Source organism: Dromaius novaehollandiae, chromosome 2 (genome assembly GCF_036370855.1).
Source record: "Dromaius novaehollandiae isolate bDroNov1 chromosome 2, bDroNov1.hap1, whole genome shotgun sequence".
In the NCBI taxonomy this organism is placed as follows: domain Eukaryota; kingdom Metazoa; phylum Chordata; class Aves; order Casuariiformes; family Dromaiidae; genus Dromaius; species Dromaius novaehollandiae.
The window spans coordinates 128985597-129003133 of NC_088099.1; the positions used below are offsets into that span (position 1 = coordinate 128985597).

General features: G+C 36.2%; 1 protein-coding gene across 10 annotated transcripts in view; it reads left to right on the plus strand.

Annotated features, from left to right (window-relative positions):
* EYA1 (EYA transcriptional coactivator and phosphatase 1) overlaps positions 1-17537 on the plus strand; it is a 168557-nt gene that overhangs the window by 111803 nt on the left and 39217 nt on the right. For all 10 annotated transcript variants that reach the window (XM_064507408.1, XM_064507407.1, XM_064507402.1 and 7 more), the window contains 4 exons: positions 176-258; positions 680-866; positions 12021-12163; positions 13292-13375. In XM_064507408.1, coding sequence (XP_064363478.1) covers positions 176-258; positions 680-866; positions 12021-12163; positions 13292-13375 — 497 coding nt within the window. The remainder of the gene's footprint in view (positions 1-175; positions 259-679; positions 867-12020; positions 12164-13291; positions 13376-17537) is intronic.

The following is a 17537-nucleotide window of genomic DNA, read 5'->3' on the forward strand; positions in this document are numbered from 1 at the left end:
ACAATGAATTATCACTTTCCCTATACTGACATGTTATACAACTGATGACAACCAAATCAATCAACATATGGGAAATATTACAAGTATGCCATATCCTGATGATATAATTACGTGATGGAAGTTATTTTCCAATAATGTGTTGTAGTAATTCATATAATTTTTCATTTCATTTCAGGCAGCAGTTTTACGACATCATCAGGAATATACGCTGGAAATAATTCACTCACAAATTCTACTGGATTTAATAGTTCACAGCAGGTAAATTTGTAAATAGGAGTTGAGGATATTTTGGTAAACTTAGGCTTCTCATTTATTGGAAAAAATTTACTTGTCAAATAGCTCTTTGTAAGAATTAGCATAATTTCAAGCTAAATGAATGTTTATAAATGTTTTTCTTCAGTTTGTCATCTTCCAATAAAAAAGCTAATTGTCTATCTTATGTTCTTATTTATCCATCTTAAGAAATGTGTCTAATAATCTATTTGTATGAGAAGATATGCTAAGTTATGTGTAATTTAGATTTAGTTTTACTGCTTCGCAGTTTTAGTCCTACAGCATACAGTCCAGTAAGCATACGTGCCGAAAGTCTGACGTATGTTTGCAGTTATATTTTGGAATTCATACGAAAAAGTAGCAAAACTTTGATAGACTATTCAGTTGCTTTTTTTTTGTCTTGCAGGAATATCCCTCTTATCCCAGTTTTGGCCAGGGCCAATATGCACAGTATTATAATAGTTCACCGTATCCTTCACATTACATGACAAACAGCAACACCAGCCCAACGACACCCTCCGCAAATGCAACATACCAGCTTCAAGAACCACCATCTGGCGTCACCAGTCAAGCGGTTACAGATCCTGCAGCAGGTAATTACATGGATTTTACAGTCCCTATGAGGCACGTTTTTGCAAGTTGAAAGGGTTTCGATTGGAGTTTTTTTTGTTTAGTTGTTGATTTTTTTATTATTATTGCTTAATCCTGGGTCTGTGGCACGTCTTTGCACAGATTCTAGTAGAACATAGACTAAAGAAAAACAGAGATCAGTAGAGGTTTAAGGCTTGTGCAAAATACAGGTTGTTTGTATTGATGTGCAAACCTTTTTGTTAAAATTTGCAGGATATGGGAAAGTCTTTACAACAAACCAAAACCTGACACTTCTAAGCCCTGTCTTTATTAAGATCAATTCCTCTGGCTTTTCCTAAGCAAGGCTGAACTCGACCATAGTACGACTATCCACTTGAAAGAGAGCTTTTGTATTTTTCACTTTCAAAGGACATAATAATGCTTGTAATGGGTAGTTGAGATTGCACAAGTGTTTCCATTTTAAGAAAAGATTTTCAGTGGCTTGTATTTTTTTCCCAGTCATTTTACCTTTCTTGCTGGAATTTGGCAGTCCTTTAGTAGTTGAGATATTTTTTGAACATTTAGGCCAAACTGCTCCAGCTGTTTTTTGGAAATGAAGGTTGAAAAATACCTTTCCCATTCTTAAAAAAAAAACCCAAAAAAACAGTACAAGCACATCAGCAGTTATTAGATGGCAGAAACTTGAAATCTGTCAAAGAGAAAGTGCTGGGGGCGGATGTGTTTCTGGGTTACATGGTAAAAAGCAGTTATGATTTGGTAAAGTTATGAGAAGGTTTTGTTTTGGCGCTTCGTTGGCAGGGGTTGTTTTTATTTTTTCCTTTTTTGAGTACTTTACAGGACCTGTTATGCATGTGCAACATGAGCTTTTAATATCATTTGCTAGCATTCTGTTTTTATGCATGAGTGTGTACCTGAAGAAAATATACCTGGTATTGTGTCTTTTGATACATTTGGTGATAGTAAATGGGATAGGAAAGGCAGACTCTGCATGTGTGTATGCGCATACAGTCACATATATGTACATCTGTGTATTTGAGAAGGGAAGCTTTTTAAATATATGAATGCGTATTGGAGTCTGCATAGTTACTCTGCTTTTCATTTTGCTTTTAGTTTTTTGGATTTGTTTTCTTGTGTTTTTGTTTGCTTTTCTTTTTCATTTGGAAGCAATAAATTCCTCTTACTCCAAACAAACAAATGTGGTCCAGTTTTAGCTGTTATCAAGGCGACTGAAATTGAACTATTATATCATATGGGTCTTGATTTTTGCAAAATCTTCATATACATATGTATGCATTTTAAAGAACTATTTGATGCTTTCTAAAAGCAACAGTAAAGTTATGTATGGGGAGAGGAGGAATATTTTTCTCAAGCTCAAACTTAATAGCTGAGTCAAAGAGTCAGTGTCTTCATATTTAAATAGTTTTCTCTGTGGAAACAGGAGAATTTTTTTTGCTTGGAAAAACACAAGCCTGCACTGGGTTTTTCTATCAGTTCCTTTTTGAGAAGTCTTTCTTTTCTCACTCAGATCTGGTAAATTCTTGTTTGGTCCAAAAACTTGAATAATTTGGAAGACTTTCTCACAGATAGGTCCTGGACCAAAACCCTCTTCTAATTTGAGTTCTCTCTTGTGTATTGAAATCTATACACATGTTAGTGTCTTACGACTGCTCCATTTACACATACCCCTTCCTTTTTTGTGTGCACATCTAGTCTTACATTATTGGGACTGGCATCTCTGTCCTGGAGATACTTATGTTACTGATATAATAATTCTGAAGAAGTTTCTTCTAAGCCTTTCCAAGAACAAGTGACTTAATGTGGCTGTGGATTATCTTGGTCTATCAGAGAAGGGCACATTTGGGAGAGTACCTCCTGTGGACCACTCTCAATTAGCAGGAGCACGGTAGGAGTGAAGCTGTGTTTCTCTTCCACTTAATTGATGTGGAAATGGTTGCAGAAGGTCCATAGTTAGGCCCAGGTTTCCCCATTTGTCTTTATGCACCTAAATGAGGCACCTAAGTTAAGAACATACCCATTTAGGCTCCTCAGCGGAAAGAGACAAGCAGCTCTAGAGCAATATTTAGAGTTCAATTTAACTACATTCTTAATCCAGAGATGCCAGACTCTCCACTGGTATGAAAGGAGTTTAAGCTGATTGACCCACCAGTGCTATGTTCCTATGTTAAAATTAGGTGGGAAGAATATAGCACCTTTCTGTGCCTTGCAGACCTTGAACCCTAGAAGAAGGGAACCAAAAACCAGTCAGTAAATCCAGAGTTGTGCCTGGTATTTTCCCTTGGACAAAGTAATTTTTTAAATTTCTTCTTGCTCAGTAGAGCTTTGTTTTATATATGTGTATGTATGTGTATGTGTATAAATACACAATATTTTTAAAATAACTCATTTGAGACTACAAGTGTGATGGGTCTTTTAGAAAGCAAAGGAAATGTTGAAGATCTCCCCAAAAGAGATCTTTCTTTCCAGATCTTCAAGGAGTCAAAGTTTTTGCATCTGCAAGCATATACGGGCATTGCTTACTTTGGTACATGGGTAATTTCAGGACTGGCAATGAGCTTCATCGTGTGGGTAAAGCTAGTAACAAATTAATAAATTGTAATCTGAAGTGAGGCTTTGTTGGGTTGGATGTGTTAGCATTCCTTTGGGTGCTCCTGTATTGAATATAGAATGTAAGAGAGAGCTAAAAGCAAGGACTGAGTCAAAGAAAAGGAGGAACAGCACAGAGGAAAGCAATTCTGACGGCATGGGGACAAGTGAAAGGCACATTAGAATGAAATTCACAGATCAAAAACACAGAACAAATGAGCAAAGTAACCAAATTTTAACAGTGATTAAGTTTATTACAGTTATTCAGATTCCTGTGGAATATCTTAGCATATCTGGTCAAGTTAGAATGACGATTCCCTTCTTTGCTCCACAATTTGAACTCTGTGTACGAGGGATGGCAGAGAGCAGTGCGGAGCTATCATGTTAGGTTGTTATACCCCTTTATTAGGATGGACTGCAGACTGCAGCTGCTGAATTGCAGCTGTTCTTACTAGATGTTAATATCCCTAGACATCTTTTGTATTTTGAGAAAAGAAAAGCTGTGTGGTTCTGAACTATGCCAGGACAAGCACAGAGCAGCTTTCAGACTTTGCAGAGGCACCAGAGTCACTTCACAGACATTGGTGGTTCTATGCATTTGGCCAGGAAGTGAAACAGAGCAGTCTGTTAAGGAACATGCGAAAAGAAAGAAAGAAATGTTGTGCTCTTGTGATATTTTAGTAGATTTTGCAGACTCAGAAGTCTCAGATAATTTTCTTCATGTTAAATTCCTTGTCTGAATATAAAATAATCCTTTTATGGTTTCCCACAGTCCCTAGTTAAATAAGCAATTTTTCCCCATGCTAGGGATGTCCAGGTTTTCCAGGACATACAGCGATACTTGCAGAAACGCTTGCAGAAGAACCTGAGATTTTCCATGCTCAGTAGTTCTCGTTTCTTTTCTCCTTGAGGGTCTGAAAAAAGGCGTTTCGTGAACCTCAGTTAAAGCGTGCGTGTTTCAGTGCGGCTTGGAGAGGAGTTTCTGCACTGAGAATAGTTTTGCCCTTGGAGATTTCATGACAAAGCCTCCTGGTTATGCAAAGGTTGGTAGTCCCCTTCTGCAAAAATCAGCTATACAATTTAATGTTATTTTCTTTCATGTTATTTTTTGCAGAAATCTGTAATTTTGCTAGTGGAAATAGAAGCAATCATAAAATTATTAAATAGTATAATAAAACTTAGTATGACATGATTGTACTCTGCTTCAGATTTCACAGAAAATTTTATTATCAAAAGTAAGAATTTTAAAATCATTTTTTTGCTTGTAAAGTTCTAACTTTCGGTTTACAATAAAAAATTTTTTTCTTCAGAGTAGCAGTACAATAGCAGTTTCCTTCTGGGATGAGCTTTCAGTGCATGCTTGAGCAGATCATCCCAGGTATGAGCAGCGAGTTGCTGATTTCCACAGAAGCCTGAAGATTCTGAGGCATCGTTTGAGCTGTAGTATGCAAGACACGTAATAATAAGTAAACAACAAAAAATAATGAAAATTGGCTAGTGGCAATAATTCACTATCCCTTCCAATGCTCACACAGGAGGACAGTTAATGAATGTAGCTTCAGAGCAAGCAAAAGGCAGTGTTTCTTCAGGCTGCATTTGGTTCAGCTGTGCAGCTCCTTGCTGCAAGATGTTGTGGAGTCTAAAAGGGCAGATTTGAGCATTGCATAGACAAACTCATAGTTTAGACATACACAGATACCAGCTTTGATTCAAGAAGTCTTGATACGAAAAATCACTGGAGATGCTGGATGAATTAGCACTATATGTGCTCGTCCTGTTTGTGTTCTCTTACTGAGCTACTTGCTGTTGGCCGGTGTTGAAATTTATCCTGGACTAAATGGAATTTTTCCCTAATCCATTATGGCAGACTCTGTGTTCTAAAGTAGTTTGAGGAACATCGATATTAGTGTTTCTAAGAGTTGATGAAGAAAATGAGTATTTTTTTTTCTAAAGCTGTAATAATTTTCTCTTGAAATACGTCATCTCTATCATCATAGCTGGTAATAACACTTTTTTGATTTGTGAAAATTTTGGTTTAGAGATATAATCAACAAATCCAAATTTATCCTTTTATTTTGTATGAAGCTGTATTTATGATTTATTAGATTGGATTTCTTGCAAGAGAGTTGCATTGTTCTTCAGTTTTAATCTCTCTGTTTTCTTGGTTTCTCTAACAAGTATGTTTAAAACATTACTAGAAGTTGTTTTTCATATTACTCACGTACTTTACAATGCAGACTAAAAGCCCCACAAGATCTGTTCTACTCAACAAAAATTGTTCTCAGTCATGGGTCACCATTTTGCTCTTACAGGCTAAACTACCTTTTCCTCAAACACTGTATCACATTTAGTATTGCAGAATGGAAAGCTACTTTTATGCTTTCTCCTTATATTTCATCACAGTAAATCAAAATAGTAAAGTGAAACTGAGCAGAGAGACTATATAGACAACTTTTGACTAATACCTGTACAGGAACATGTTAGTTTGCAGTTGTATGCTGTATTTACAATAATTAGTAGTGTTCTTAGATTTGCTATTTTTCATAAATATAAATGATAAGTAAATAAGAAGTATATTGTGTAGAAAGGAGGCACAATAAAAATTCTGTAAAAATGGAAATGAGATTGGATGTAATAATGACAGGCATAAATTACAGGACTGGTTTTGCTTTTCTAATATTGGATGTTTTCCCATTTTTTACACTGAAGGCAATGAGTCTACAATTTGTAATTCTTTTGAATTTTATTTAATAATATTATAACCTGACTCCTTGTTGCACGATATGTTGAGGCCAAGAACATGAAACACTTTTCAATACATTTTTAATAGATAATTTTTAAAGCAGATAAATGGAATGTTCATCATTTTTTTCAGTATGATTAAAAGTAATAATAATTTCAAAGTGTCCAAACCACAAAAAGTGAGTTGCGAAGAAAGGCCTACTATGGAGAGATGTACTATCTGTCCATTATGGGATTGCTTAATCCTTGTTTTCTTCTTCAATATTGAAAGCTGGAGAAAAAAATTCTGGACCACTGCAGAGTCTGTTAGTATAGTTGTTGCTATATTGCCAATATATACTGTTACACTTTTATTTATACTACATACAGTTATTATGTTATTTTGTCATTATTTTGAATATATTATCTTAAATCAAAAGTCACCCAAGCCTTGAAATAAATAGGAGTTCTTGCCAATACTTCTAATAGCTTCTTTTATCAGAATATTGAGGGTTTCTGTCAAAGTTACAATAATACTCTAGTAGTCTTCAATAGACAAATATCCGTTTAGTTTTTTCAAACAGAGATTTAACCTTTTTCTTTTCCAAAATGACACTGAAGACATCCTCTCTGATCCTGTCAACAGGTATTATTGCATTTCTTTCTTACTTATTCTTACTACTAATGTAGTAATAACATATTTTTTCATAGAGAAGTAAAAAAATTGTCAGATACCCCTATGATTCTGCTGCATTTGTTAATTCTGATACAATTTTATATACATAAGAGTAGTATAGGAAGAAGTTTTTTAGGTGCTAATGAGATTCTGTGTTTAGGTTTATTTACACAAAAGTAAGAAAATAATAGCATGAGACTGGTATATTAGAACTGCTTTTTTATTATTTTGGTGTACAGAAGTTGAAATAACACTGGACTAAGCATTTAAGATATTTATTCAAATTTAATGAAAAGTTTTGTGGAGAACCATGAATTAGGGCATAATCTAAATGGAAAATATTTGTATATACCTATTTGCAGAGACATTTGACTAAGCTATACCAGGACCATCTCATCAATGTGATTTACATTGTGAGCTGGGATAGGATTACTTTGATAGCATGCTTCTACTATTTTTTACATATTGTTTTAATGAAGTAAGAAAAAAGTCTGATGAAATTTGCAATGGTTTGGTCAACAGCAAGAGCCTCACTCTACCCTCAGGCTAAGCAGAGTTACCAAGAAAGATGGGCTACACTTGATTTTTGGATTTGTGGGACAGCTAGGTTTCCCCAAAGTTGATCATTTCATATTATTTCTGTAGAGTACATTGAAGTCAATAGTAAGAAAATACAACAATTACTTAGTTCCTAGTACTTAATTAAAAATGAAAATAGTTGCTCTTCTTACAGAAATACAAAGGGAGAATTTCTGTAACAAAGAAAGGAATTACTAAATATGATGTTGCAAATGGTATCTCTGTGGTTCTATTGTCTATTCAAAAATAGTAAAAGTATTCTAATTTATGAGATGATGGAAAATTGTTCTGTGTGACACAATGCTGTGGAAACTGCATGCAGTGATGTATAACGGGCAAGTATTTGCCTATGACATTTTATGGCAAGTTGCAACAGTAGTGTGCTTTGCAGCATAGGGGAAAATCATGCTACAGTATGGTTCATATCTTTTGTGTAAAACAGAATGAAAACATTTTATTTTTCACAATTAAGTATACTTTTTGTCTGGTTTGGGAAAGGAGATATACATTAATAGAATCTGGGTTAAAAGTATTTTTCTTATTAACTGGAGAAAATAGAGTTTATTAGATTTGATCAAGATACAGGAAGAGTCTGTGAAGCTGAAACAAGCTTAAACATTTGGTGTTAGAAAGCCTAAGGCAGAGTGTGGAAAGGTACCACAGTAGAGAGATCTAAAATTACGTGTATCCATTAACAGATGCAAAAGAATAACTGTTGCTACAATATTAGTATAGTTTTGTGAAGACACAGGTAGCACCCAGCCCCTCTCCTGGCTGCCACAGTGTGGCTGTATGCAGGTGCTAAGGGAGCAGTGAGGACAGGCTCAACTTATATAAGACTTGCCCTGAGCACTTTTCCAGCTTCCAGATATTTTCCTCTCGGGAGATTTCCTAAGCTGATGTTGTTTGTCTGTTTAGGGTGTGCCTACATTAGCATTTTAATTTGGACCAGGAGTCTGTCCCTCTCCCTGCGCTTTGGCTCAGCAGAGTGTCCCAGAGCACACCGGCTGGGGCCTTTCAGGAGGACATCAGCTGGATGATGTCCTCCTGGAGAGCAGCTAATTCCTCCAGCCACTAATGAGGGCCCTGAGGCCACCAGGCTAGACCTAGGCTGAAAGGATCTCCCAGAAACGCGTGGCGTGTGGCCTGGTGGTGGTTGGCACTACTTGTTTGGTCCTACAGACCAGCAACACTACCTGCTACAGCAGGCACGGCTGTAGCAACCCTGAACACATCCCTTCTGAGGATATCTCCACGTTCCTCTTGAACCTGTGTCATCTAGTGTGAACCCAGCATTCTTTGGCAAGAAACCCCTTTTTTGCTTGACCTGGCTTCTGCTAGCTTCATTTGATGACGTGGTGCTTTTCATATTGGAACAGGCGGCGAAGAGCTGATCCTGTCCACCTTTTCTGCTCGTGGTTTTCTAGAGTTTTGGATTTTCTCCTGCACATCCCTGTTTTTGTGATGCTCAAGAGGAGAATAAAAGTAAATTCAATACTTTAGAAACATGATACTTTCCCTTAGCTAATATTATGCTATGTCCTATACTATGAAGTCAGCTGAGGTAGAACAGTTCAACTTCCTCGTATAGCAGGCTTTGCGCATATAGAACAATGGGTATGCCACTAACGTGTTGTGGCTATATAGGATGACTTCAGCAAGGCTTTTGTTGCCCCAACAATTATACCTTTTCACTTAATAATCTTTTAAACGACCTGGGGTAAAGTGGTCTAGAAGAATGACACAAAGCTGTTTAGGAAGCCATGTTCAGAGAGTAGCCAGTAAAAGCCCACCGGTAAAGTAGAAGGACAGCTACACTGACATTCCTCAGCATCTGTCTTAGGCCCGGTACCAGACCACATTTTAATTAGTCATTTAGATGACGGAACAGAATGTGTTTGCCTTTTAAATACGTGGAGGACACCATGCTGAGAGGGGCTGCAATTTCTTTGGGGACAGAATGAGAACTCAAAAAATGCAGATCTGATCTGAACAGGAGCAGGTGTGAGGTATACATTTAGGCAGGAATGATGAACTGCACAAATGTGGGATGGGGAATGTTGGCAGCTCCTTCCAGCCTCTACCTTTCCCTGCAGACCACTCTCAGTACTCCAGATATTAGTGGCACACCAAGTACCCTCACCCGCTGTTGTTTTTCTTGCTCCAGAATTTGTCAGGGACAAGACTTGGGCTTGTCCAAGCTCAGAGCTTGAATGGATACTCGATTCTTTAATTGGGTTTGCTTATGAAGACCTGAGAGCAACTGGCTTGGCTGTCAAGCAGCCTTAATCCAAAGAATACTTGCTATGGTTTCTCTTTACGTACATAGAATAAGTTTCTTATACACTGTATCACATTTTCACCCATTGGTTACTACCATCTGTAACTGACTGATCGCTGTAGCTCTCTCCAAAGTATGCTCAGAAGCTCCAGCTGTTAGCAGTGCTGTGTGTCCAGTTCATATGCAATATTTGGCCATCTTCTCATTTCCTCAGAAAATGTGGTAGATGCCTGTATAGATTTCCATTACTCTTTTGGTAGATTGAAAGCCCTCTGTCCCAGCAGTTCTATAGCTAAAACAGCTAAACTTCGTATTTTTATAGCTTAAATTAGCATTTAATCTTTGAGAAACAACTAGTTAGGTGACACTTCTTCAGAAGATGGTCGAGGGGTCGTTACATAAATATTTATTGAAAATGCTGCAGAAAAGGCAAATGCCCCCCACCAAGTGGTACCCGGGAGAGGGTAGCTCGCAAGGCACATGAGGTAAAGCTTTGCTCTGCTCAACAGTTTGCTTTGGATTGCAGTGTGTCCGGTTTGCAGAGACTGTAGAGAACAATAACCAGAGCCTAAAAAGCAGGATTGTCAAGGAAGGATTGGGGTTACTTAACCTAATAACAAAGGGGATATGGTAACAGTCTTCAAATGCATACAGATACAGTGACTGCTGTATCTGCTTTTATCGATTGAACTTAAATTGCAGCAAGGAACGCTGAGGTTGCGTACTGTTTTTCTAATGGTATGGCTATTAAAGCAGCAGAAGAGGTTGCCTGGAGAGATCTGTAAGAACGAGTTAGCCAAATCTCTATTGGGAATGATGCTGATACAGGTGGGCTAATGACCTCGTGTGCTCAGCCAAGTCAGGGTCCCCAGGCAGGGTGATGAGTGGTTGCAGCAAGTGAGGAGCTGGCCTGGTCGGACAAATGACTCATGCCTGTGTTGGAGAATGAGTGCAATGTACTGAAATGAAGTTCTTTGTGAAGGTGGAAAGCTGCATGTCTCTTATTTCTTCCCCGCCCTCACCACACTCTGCTGTATATATGCTATCAGAATGTACATGGTCTTTTAAGTTTAAATAACAGTATCTTACAATGGCTTCCAGGTTTTTGTTTAAATCTCTTCTGTCGTTAGTTGTGTAGACTGAGATGGCAGAATGGTTTTGTTGTTCAGCACATGCACAAAAACATTCTTTGAGGTATAGGTTGAGTCTCTTTTGAAGAGTCTTTTTTTTACATGGTGTTACATAGTAATTAGTTTTTCTGCTTTGTTTAATGTAACCTGAGATATTTAGGGAAAAAATAATCATTTCAAGGCTTTTTTTTTTTAAATTCGGTACAAGCAATCCTTATTACTTCGAGAAATTCTGAATAAGTGAAGTTACACAGATGTCCCGAGTCTCCTGGTGTCAACCTTAATCTACCCTTTGACCTCAGCAGGATGCTTTTTAGGAGAAAGGATAACTTCTGTGAGAAATATACCTGTCTGTTCAAACTGGAACACCGTGGCCTTGACTGCTTTAAAAAGTAAATTGGTATCAATTCGAATTATTGATGCATTTATTGAACTCTAAAGAGTAATTTATGTTAACTGAAAAGTGAAATCAACAGATATGTTGTGTGCAGAAGATGCCTGCGAGCTTCACAAAAATAGGGGTTTTTTAGAAAAAAAGTTGAATAATAGCCATGGAAACAAAAGAAAGTGTTTTCTCTGGAAACTCAAGACTGTGAAAGGAAGTCTTGAAGAGAGCTTCAAAAAATGTATTGTTGCTTTTTTGAGGGGCACCTCACATGTCCTGAAATGAGTTAGGAAGGATAGTTTGCTATGGATACCTGCTTTGTTAATGTTCAGTCACTTCACTGTTACTGAGTCTGTAGATGTTAAAAATAGAAAAATGTCTTCTCTCTCTTAGAGCAAGGTTTTGAAAACTTGACTTAGAATGAAATCAAAGTAGCTTAAAAAGTATTCTTAATTAATATCCCTTAAAATTGTTCATTTGGGGTTTAAAAAGAGTGCAAAGAGATATGATCTTTTCTATGATTTGGTAGAATGAGGATGTTATAGATTCATTTTTTATCTGCTGATTGAAATAAATAATTCTTTGATTACATATAACATGTACTTGATTGAATTAATTAATTTATTTATTACTACTGCCAGTTAGCAGTTATAGATTTGATTATTTTAATTAGGATTTTTTAATGAACATCCTATTTTTAATGTTACATCCAAAAAGCAAGTAAGCTGAACATTTTGAAGTTTAAACTGAAAGGTAAAAAATGTAATTTCTTTACTACAGCAGAGTACAGTACAATCCACAGTCCATCAACACCAATTAAAGATTCGGATTCAGATAGATTGCGTCGCAGCTCAGATGGGAAATCACGTGGACGTGGCAGAAGAAACAATAATCCTTCACCGCCACCTGATTCAGATCTAGAGGTATGTTATACTAGATGTCTTTCACTTGTTACAGACTCTGCTATTTTTACTGTTACTTTGCAGAGAGAAATTTTATATACAAATCAAAAATTTAGTGGCATTAGAGCTAACTGAGATTTTTTTCTGTTTTTTTTTCCTGAAAGATTGGATTTTTCACCTAAGCAGCCTTTTTCATGAAGAGGACCTACTTTCTCTGAAAAACAATGGGATTTTTTCTCCTCCTGACAAAAAAGAAAGCTTTTCCTAAGTCAAAGAAAGGTTTCAGTTTGGACAGCAGACACTTATAGCACAATAGCGGTTTTTGTTCACTCATGCTATGTTCACATTCCACTGCGTGGACCAAACTTTATGTTCAGAACACATCTCCAGTGACACACCACAGCTATGAAGGTCCACACTGCATTACTTTTCCTTTCCAAAAGCTTAGCCCATTAGTCATCATGGGAAATACAATCCCTCCAGGATTTAAAATACTTATATTTGAACCCTTTATTTTTCATTAAAATATCATTTTGTGTGTGGTCAGAGGACAAATTTAAAACATACATATTTTCAAGCCGGGTATAAATGAAGGAATTATTTACTGTTGCCATGGGTTCTGACATATGTAGCATCTAAATTCACCATTTACATCCTACAGGTGCCTAAATCCCATTCAAAATGAGTCCAGGTTAACAGGATTTAAGCACTTAGCAGGAATTTACTCATTTTTAAGAACAGTTATATGAACTTTGTTTTGTGAGCAAGTCTTGCAGAAAGACAAAATTAAAACCCAAAAGATTTAATTTCAAAAGGCTTTTCTTCGTATATTTCAGTTTTTATCTCACATCTGGCTTTAAAATAATATATTGTACAATATCATTTTCTGTGTGTATTTGACAATAACTGTAATTTCATTCTAATAGAATAATTCAATATAATAGCAATTGTAATAAAAATATAACAGATTGTATTACACTGTTCTGGAAGAAACTTGTTAATTCTGAAAATAAATAGCAAGGAAACTATTTAATACATAACCATTTCAATACAATTTTCTTATTTGCGCACTTACTGATTCAAGTTTAAACTTTCCATTTGAAGTATCAGTTCACAGAGGAATGCATTGATTTGGTTCTCTTTTTACAGAGAGTATTCATTTGGGATTTGGATGAGACAATCATCATTTTCCATTCCTTGCTTACAGGGTCCTATGCTAACAGATATGGAAGGGTAAGTGTCAAGAAACTGATGTTAATTTGCAGTAGTATTTACTGTTTTATGGAAAGACCAAAACATTAGCTAATTTTCCAGAGACATACTAGTACTGGTTTTTCAAGACATAAGAAGATCAAAGAGTTAAGCTGTTTCACATTTCCATTTTTTTGCATTTATTCAGCTGCTGTATGCAATAAATAATTAAATATCATTGGGAGTAATACTTTAACCACTTGAGGTTTTGTTTGTAGGTAGAGTGCCTGTGAAAACCTGTTGATATCACCAAAATCTGCAAAGGCCTGGCTCCTCTCAAAAAATTAAGAACTTTCAGGAGTGAGCTCTAAAATAACATTTTAATTCTAGCAGTTGGTACTGGAATACTGTGTATTAAAAAGGCAAAATACTTCTGGACACAGACAGATAAGTCCAACGTTTTTCTCCTCATCTTTTTTTAATCTCCCTATTGATTGATGTTTTTACAAGCCTGCTTGTGTGTTGCATCTTTCTGTTATGCACGATCTTTAAATCATAATGAAAGTTATGAAAATGTCTGTAGATTGGGTTTTTCTCAGTAATTCTCAGAAGAGAAAAACAATTTTAGGTGAATAAAAATGGTTTATGATTGGAATGCCCTAGTGAAATCAGATCTTGCTTTATGGGGTAGTACTTTTGAAAGCTAATGTCTCAGCTTGCACCAAAATCTGTGTTTTGCTGTTTCAAAATTCACATCACGTGAGGTATAAGCTAGAATTTTTTTTTAATAGATGACAAACTCCTTCCAAGAAGAGCTTTTGCAGATCCCCCAAAAATCTGGCGGTTCAGTTCAGTTCAGTATGAGGAGAAAAGTGCCAGTCTTAATGAGCAGCTCCATGCCAACAGAAGCTCACCACTTGCTTTTGGGCAGCAGAGCAGTGCTGGAAACATGCAATTAGTCCCTGCCGAGAAGTGCTTGTGCCAGCATATTTTTTCCATTTGTTAGTAGTTCCCAATAGTGTTTTCATTAATTGGGGCCTGAACATAAACACCTTTATTGCTGGATTCATGAGATTGAGGACAGTAGCTGGTATTCAGCCCCACAGAGGTATAAATACGTGCATTGACAGGAGGTGCACAACTCCTGCTTGCAGTCCTGTTGCTGTCAAGCTCTGTGCTTGAGGTGCAGCTTTAGCCCAGCTGCCTCCACTTGTGCAGCACGTGACTGAATGCTTCTGCATTTGCTCCATGGAGTCTTGTTGCTGCACTGCAAAGCAAATATACATAACACAGCGACACTGGACATCACATGCTTCATGCTAAAAAGGACGATTGCTTCCATTGGGAGTGAATGCATGGAGCACTGTGAATAAATATTAGGTCTTTTCAGATAGGGATAGAAACATACCCATCCTTGGCTTACAGTGTTGGTCAAAAAAATATGTCGTTCTTGCTTTGCTTCCCTGAAGCTTCATTCATACCACAATTTCTCTTGCCTTATTCACAGCTTCAGGCAATAGTTACCAACATCCATAGTCATCAGAGGAAGATAGTGTCAAATGTACTAAGTAAACATACTAAAACAACATGTATCTGTCATATAGGAATTCTAGGGTTTATTTGCAGCAACAGGAGGTGTACAGTTTTTTAAAGAGAGTTTCCTATTGATCTCTGAACTTTAAAATCAGAAGTCCTAAATCGTAAGTCAGTCTAAAAAAGAGCAAAAATTGTTGAGGGAAATTTTGGTTGTTTTCACCTGTCTTCTAACATCTAACATCACATTTTCATGTTTCTCTACGCACTTATAAAAATGAAACCTGGGCTGCTCACATAACCGTTAAAATACAAAAGCTGAATCAAACAAACAAAAATATCCTAATTAAATAGTGGGGATTTGGCAACTTGGCTTTCAGCTCTTTTCATAATGCCTGAAAGAGTTTCTTGATGACTGACTACAAATGATGAGCAGCCTTTTTCCTGAAGGGATAGATTTTCTTTTCCTTATTCTCTCCCTCATTCCTCCTAACTTCTCATTTTTGCCACTGTTTTCTGTATATTCTTCCTTCTTTCGTCTTTTCTTTCCTTTTGCTGCTATTGTGTTGTTTTCTTCCTCCTTTTGTCATTCAGCATTGTTTCAACAAAATAATACCCTTATTTTTCAGTTTGCCTGCTTATAGTATAAACTGCTACATTTTTATTTGCAGCTGATTTAAATTTTGTGAATTTCGTGGAAATGTATGAATCTACTCTAGAACTATGATGTTGTACTTCCAGGAAAAAAAAATGGGAACAACTTTTCTATTAGCATTTGGAAAAATTTTTTTATGTATGTACAGAGAGAGATCTGTTGACCAAATACTTCAAGTTATCAGTTACTTTAATTGACATTAATGCTTTAGACACTTATGAAAACTTATGTTTTGAGCCAGATGCCTATTCATAATGTTTTGAAATTTGGAAAATGTTGAGGCCTTATTTAGTGTCAATATCTTGAAGCAGGTGGAAATATTTCTGAATATTGGCACTAGAATACTGTGGTCTTATGAATTTCCATTCTCCATGAAGACATTTATATTCAGATGCTTTAAAGGAATTTTCCTTTAGATTATAAGCTGCTTTAACATGTTTTATTATATATTAGAGATTGAGGAAAACAAAGCCTGGTTTCACTTAACCCTTCATTTGTGACCTGTAGGCTTAAGTGGAAAATAAGCCTTGTACCCAAAGTGAACTTTCCTGTTTTTCAGCTTCTTGTTTCTCCACGAAACAATGAGATCAAGTGGGTAGAATTTAGAAATGACATACAGACAATGTTTTGGCTCCAATACCAGTATTCAAAACAAGAGGCCTGCTTAAGCAGTTTGACATTGGTATTTCTTTTCTTTAGTTAAACCGTACCTCCCTCAGAGATTTGTACCTGATTTTGACCATACCTGCAAAGACACTCCAGCTGAACCTGCAAATCCCAATAAACTAGAACAGATTGTTAGCTTTCCTTCGCATTGTGTGACACCTTACAATAATTAGTTAGCAATTAGTGGCTTAAAATTGCAAAAGAAGGCTTGGCATGGGATTTTTTTTTTAACCCTATTCTAGCCTTGTCTTCATTAAAGTTTTCAGCCACTGCCGACATCAGAATTTAATCCACCGCAGTGCCTTAGGGCACTGAATTGTAGATTGTGCATTTTACTGGAGCAGTAGCAAGATTTTAACTACATAGATAGTTAAAACCCTAAGGCTTTTGCTTCTGTTAAGCATGTGGGCATCCAGAGCTTCATTTTAACACATTTTTTATGCTAAGTGGAACTTTCTATTCAACGAGATTGCATTTAATGAAGGAATTAAGGTTTCTTTGAAAAGAAACCTGTTTTATTTCTTCTCTTAGATTTTATGGCATTTAATCTGACGTTTTCAGTAGGTGCCAATGATTTTCTTATTTGTTTTTCTCCTAATTAAATTAACCTAGCAAATGACATTCTTTTAATATTACTTTGGAGAAATCCTCGTTTTGTTTTGTCTACCATTTAAAAAATAACTGACTAAAATGGTTCACAAAAGGCATTACAAAAAGCCATCTTTTCAGACCCACATGTGTGATAAAAAAGTTTAGTAAAGTATTTAATTTAAAACTTGTATAAATTGAAACTTAAAATGTATTTACAGGCATTTGTTTAAAATGAACCACATGGGTTCATAACAAAGATCATGCACTGTCTGCCAGTCTATCCTGCTTTTCAAAATAATGTTCATATTTATTAATGGAAAATCAGAATGGAATTAGGTCCATAATATCATGAAAGAAGTCGATAATTGAGATGTAGCCAGTGATCTTCATTTGCATCTTAGACACCTCATCCAGCATCTAACTTCTTTTAATAACTAGAGCTGAGAATTCTGTTGGGTGATTTCTGTTAGTGCTCAGGAGAAATCCAAATTCTCGTCATCAGTTTAAAAAATGACTAATGCTGGGGTTGTAACTGGGCAAAAAAGATATGCAGGAATGTGAGAGGGAAAAGTAGCCTCAGGTCTCTACTGAGAAAATGTCACTTGCTTTCCACCTCACTTGCCTACAAAAGTTAAAAAAAAAAAAAAAAAAAAAAAAAAAAAAAAAAAAGCAAGACATAGGTCTACAAATATAGCAATATTAAAATAGAGTGGCAGAATACTTTTATTCATATTTTAAAGTCTTTCCATTTGAATTAAG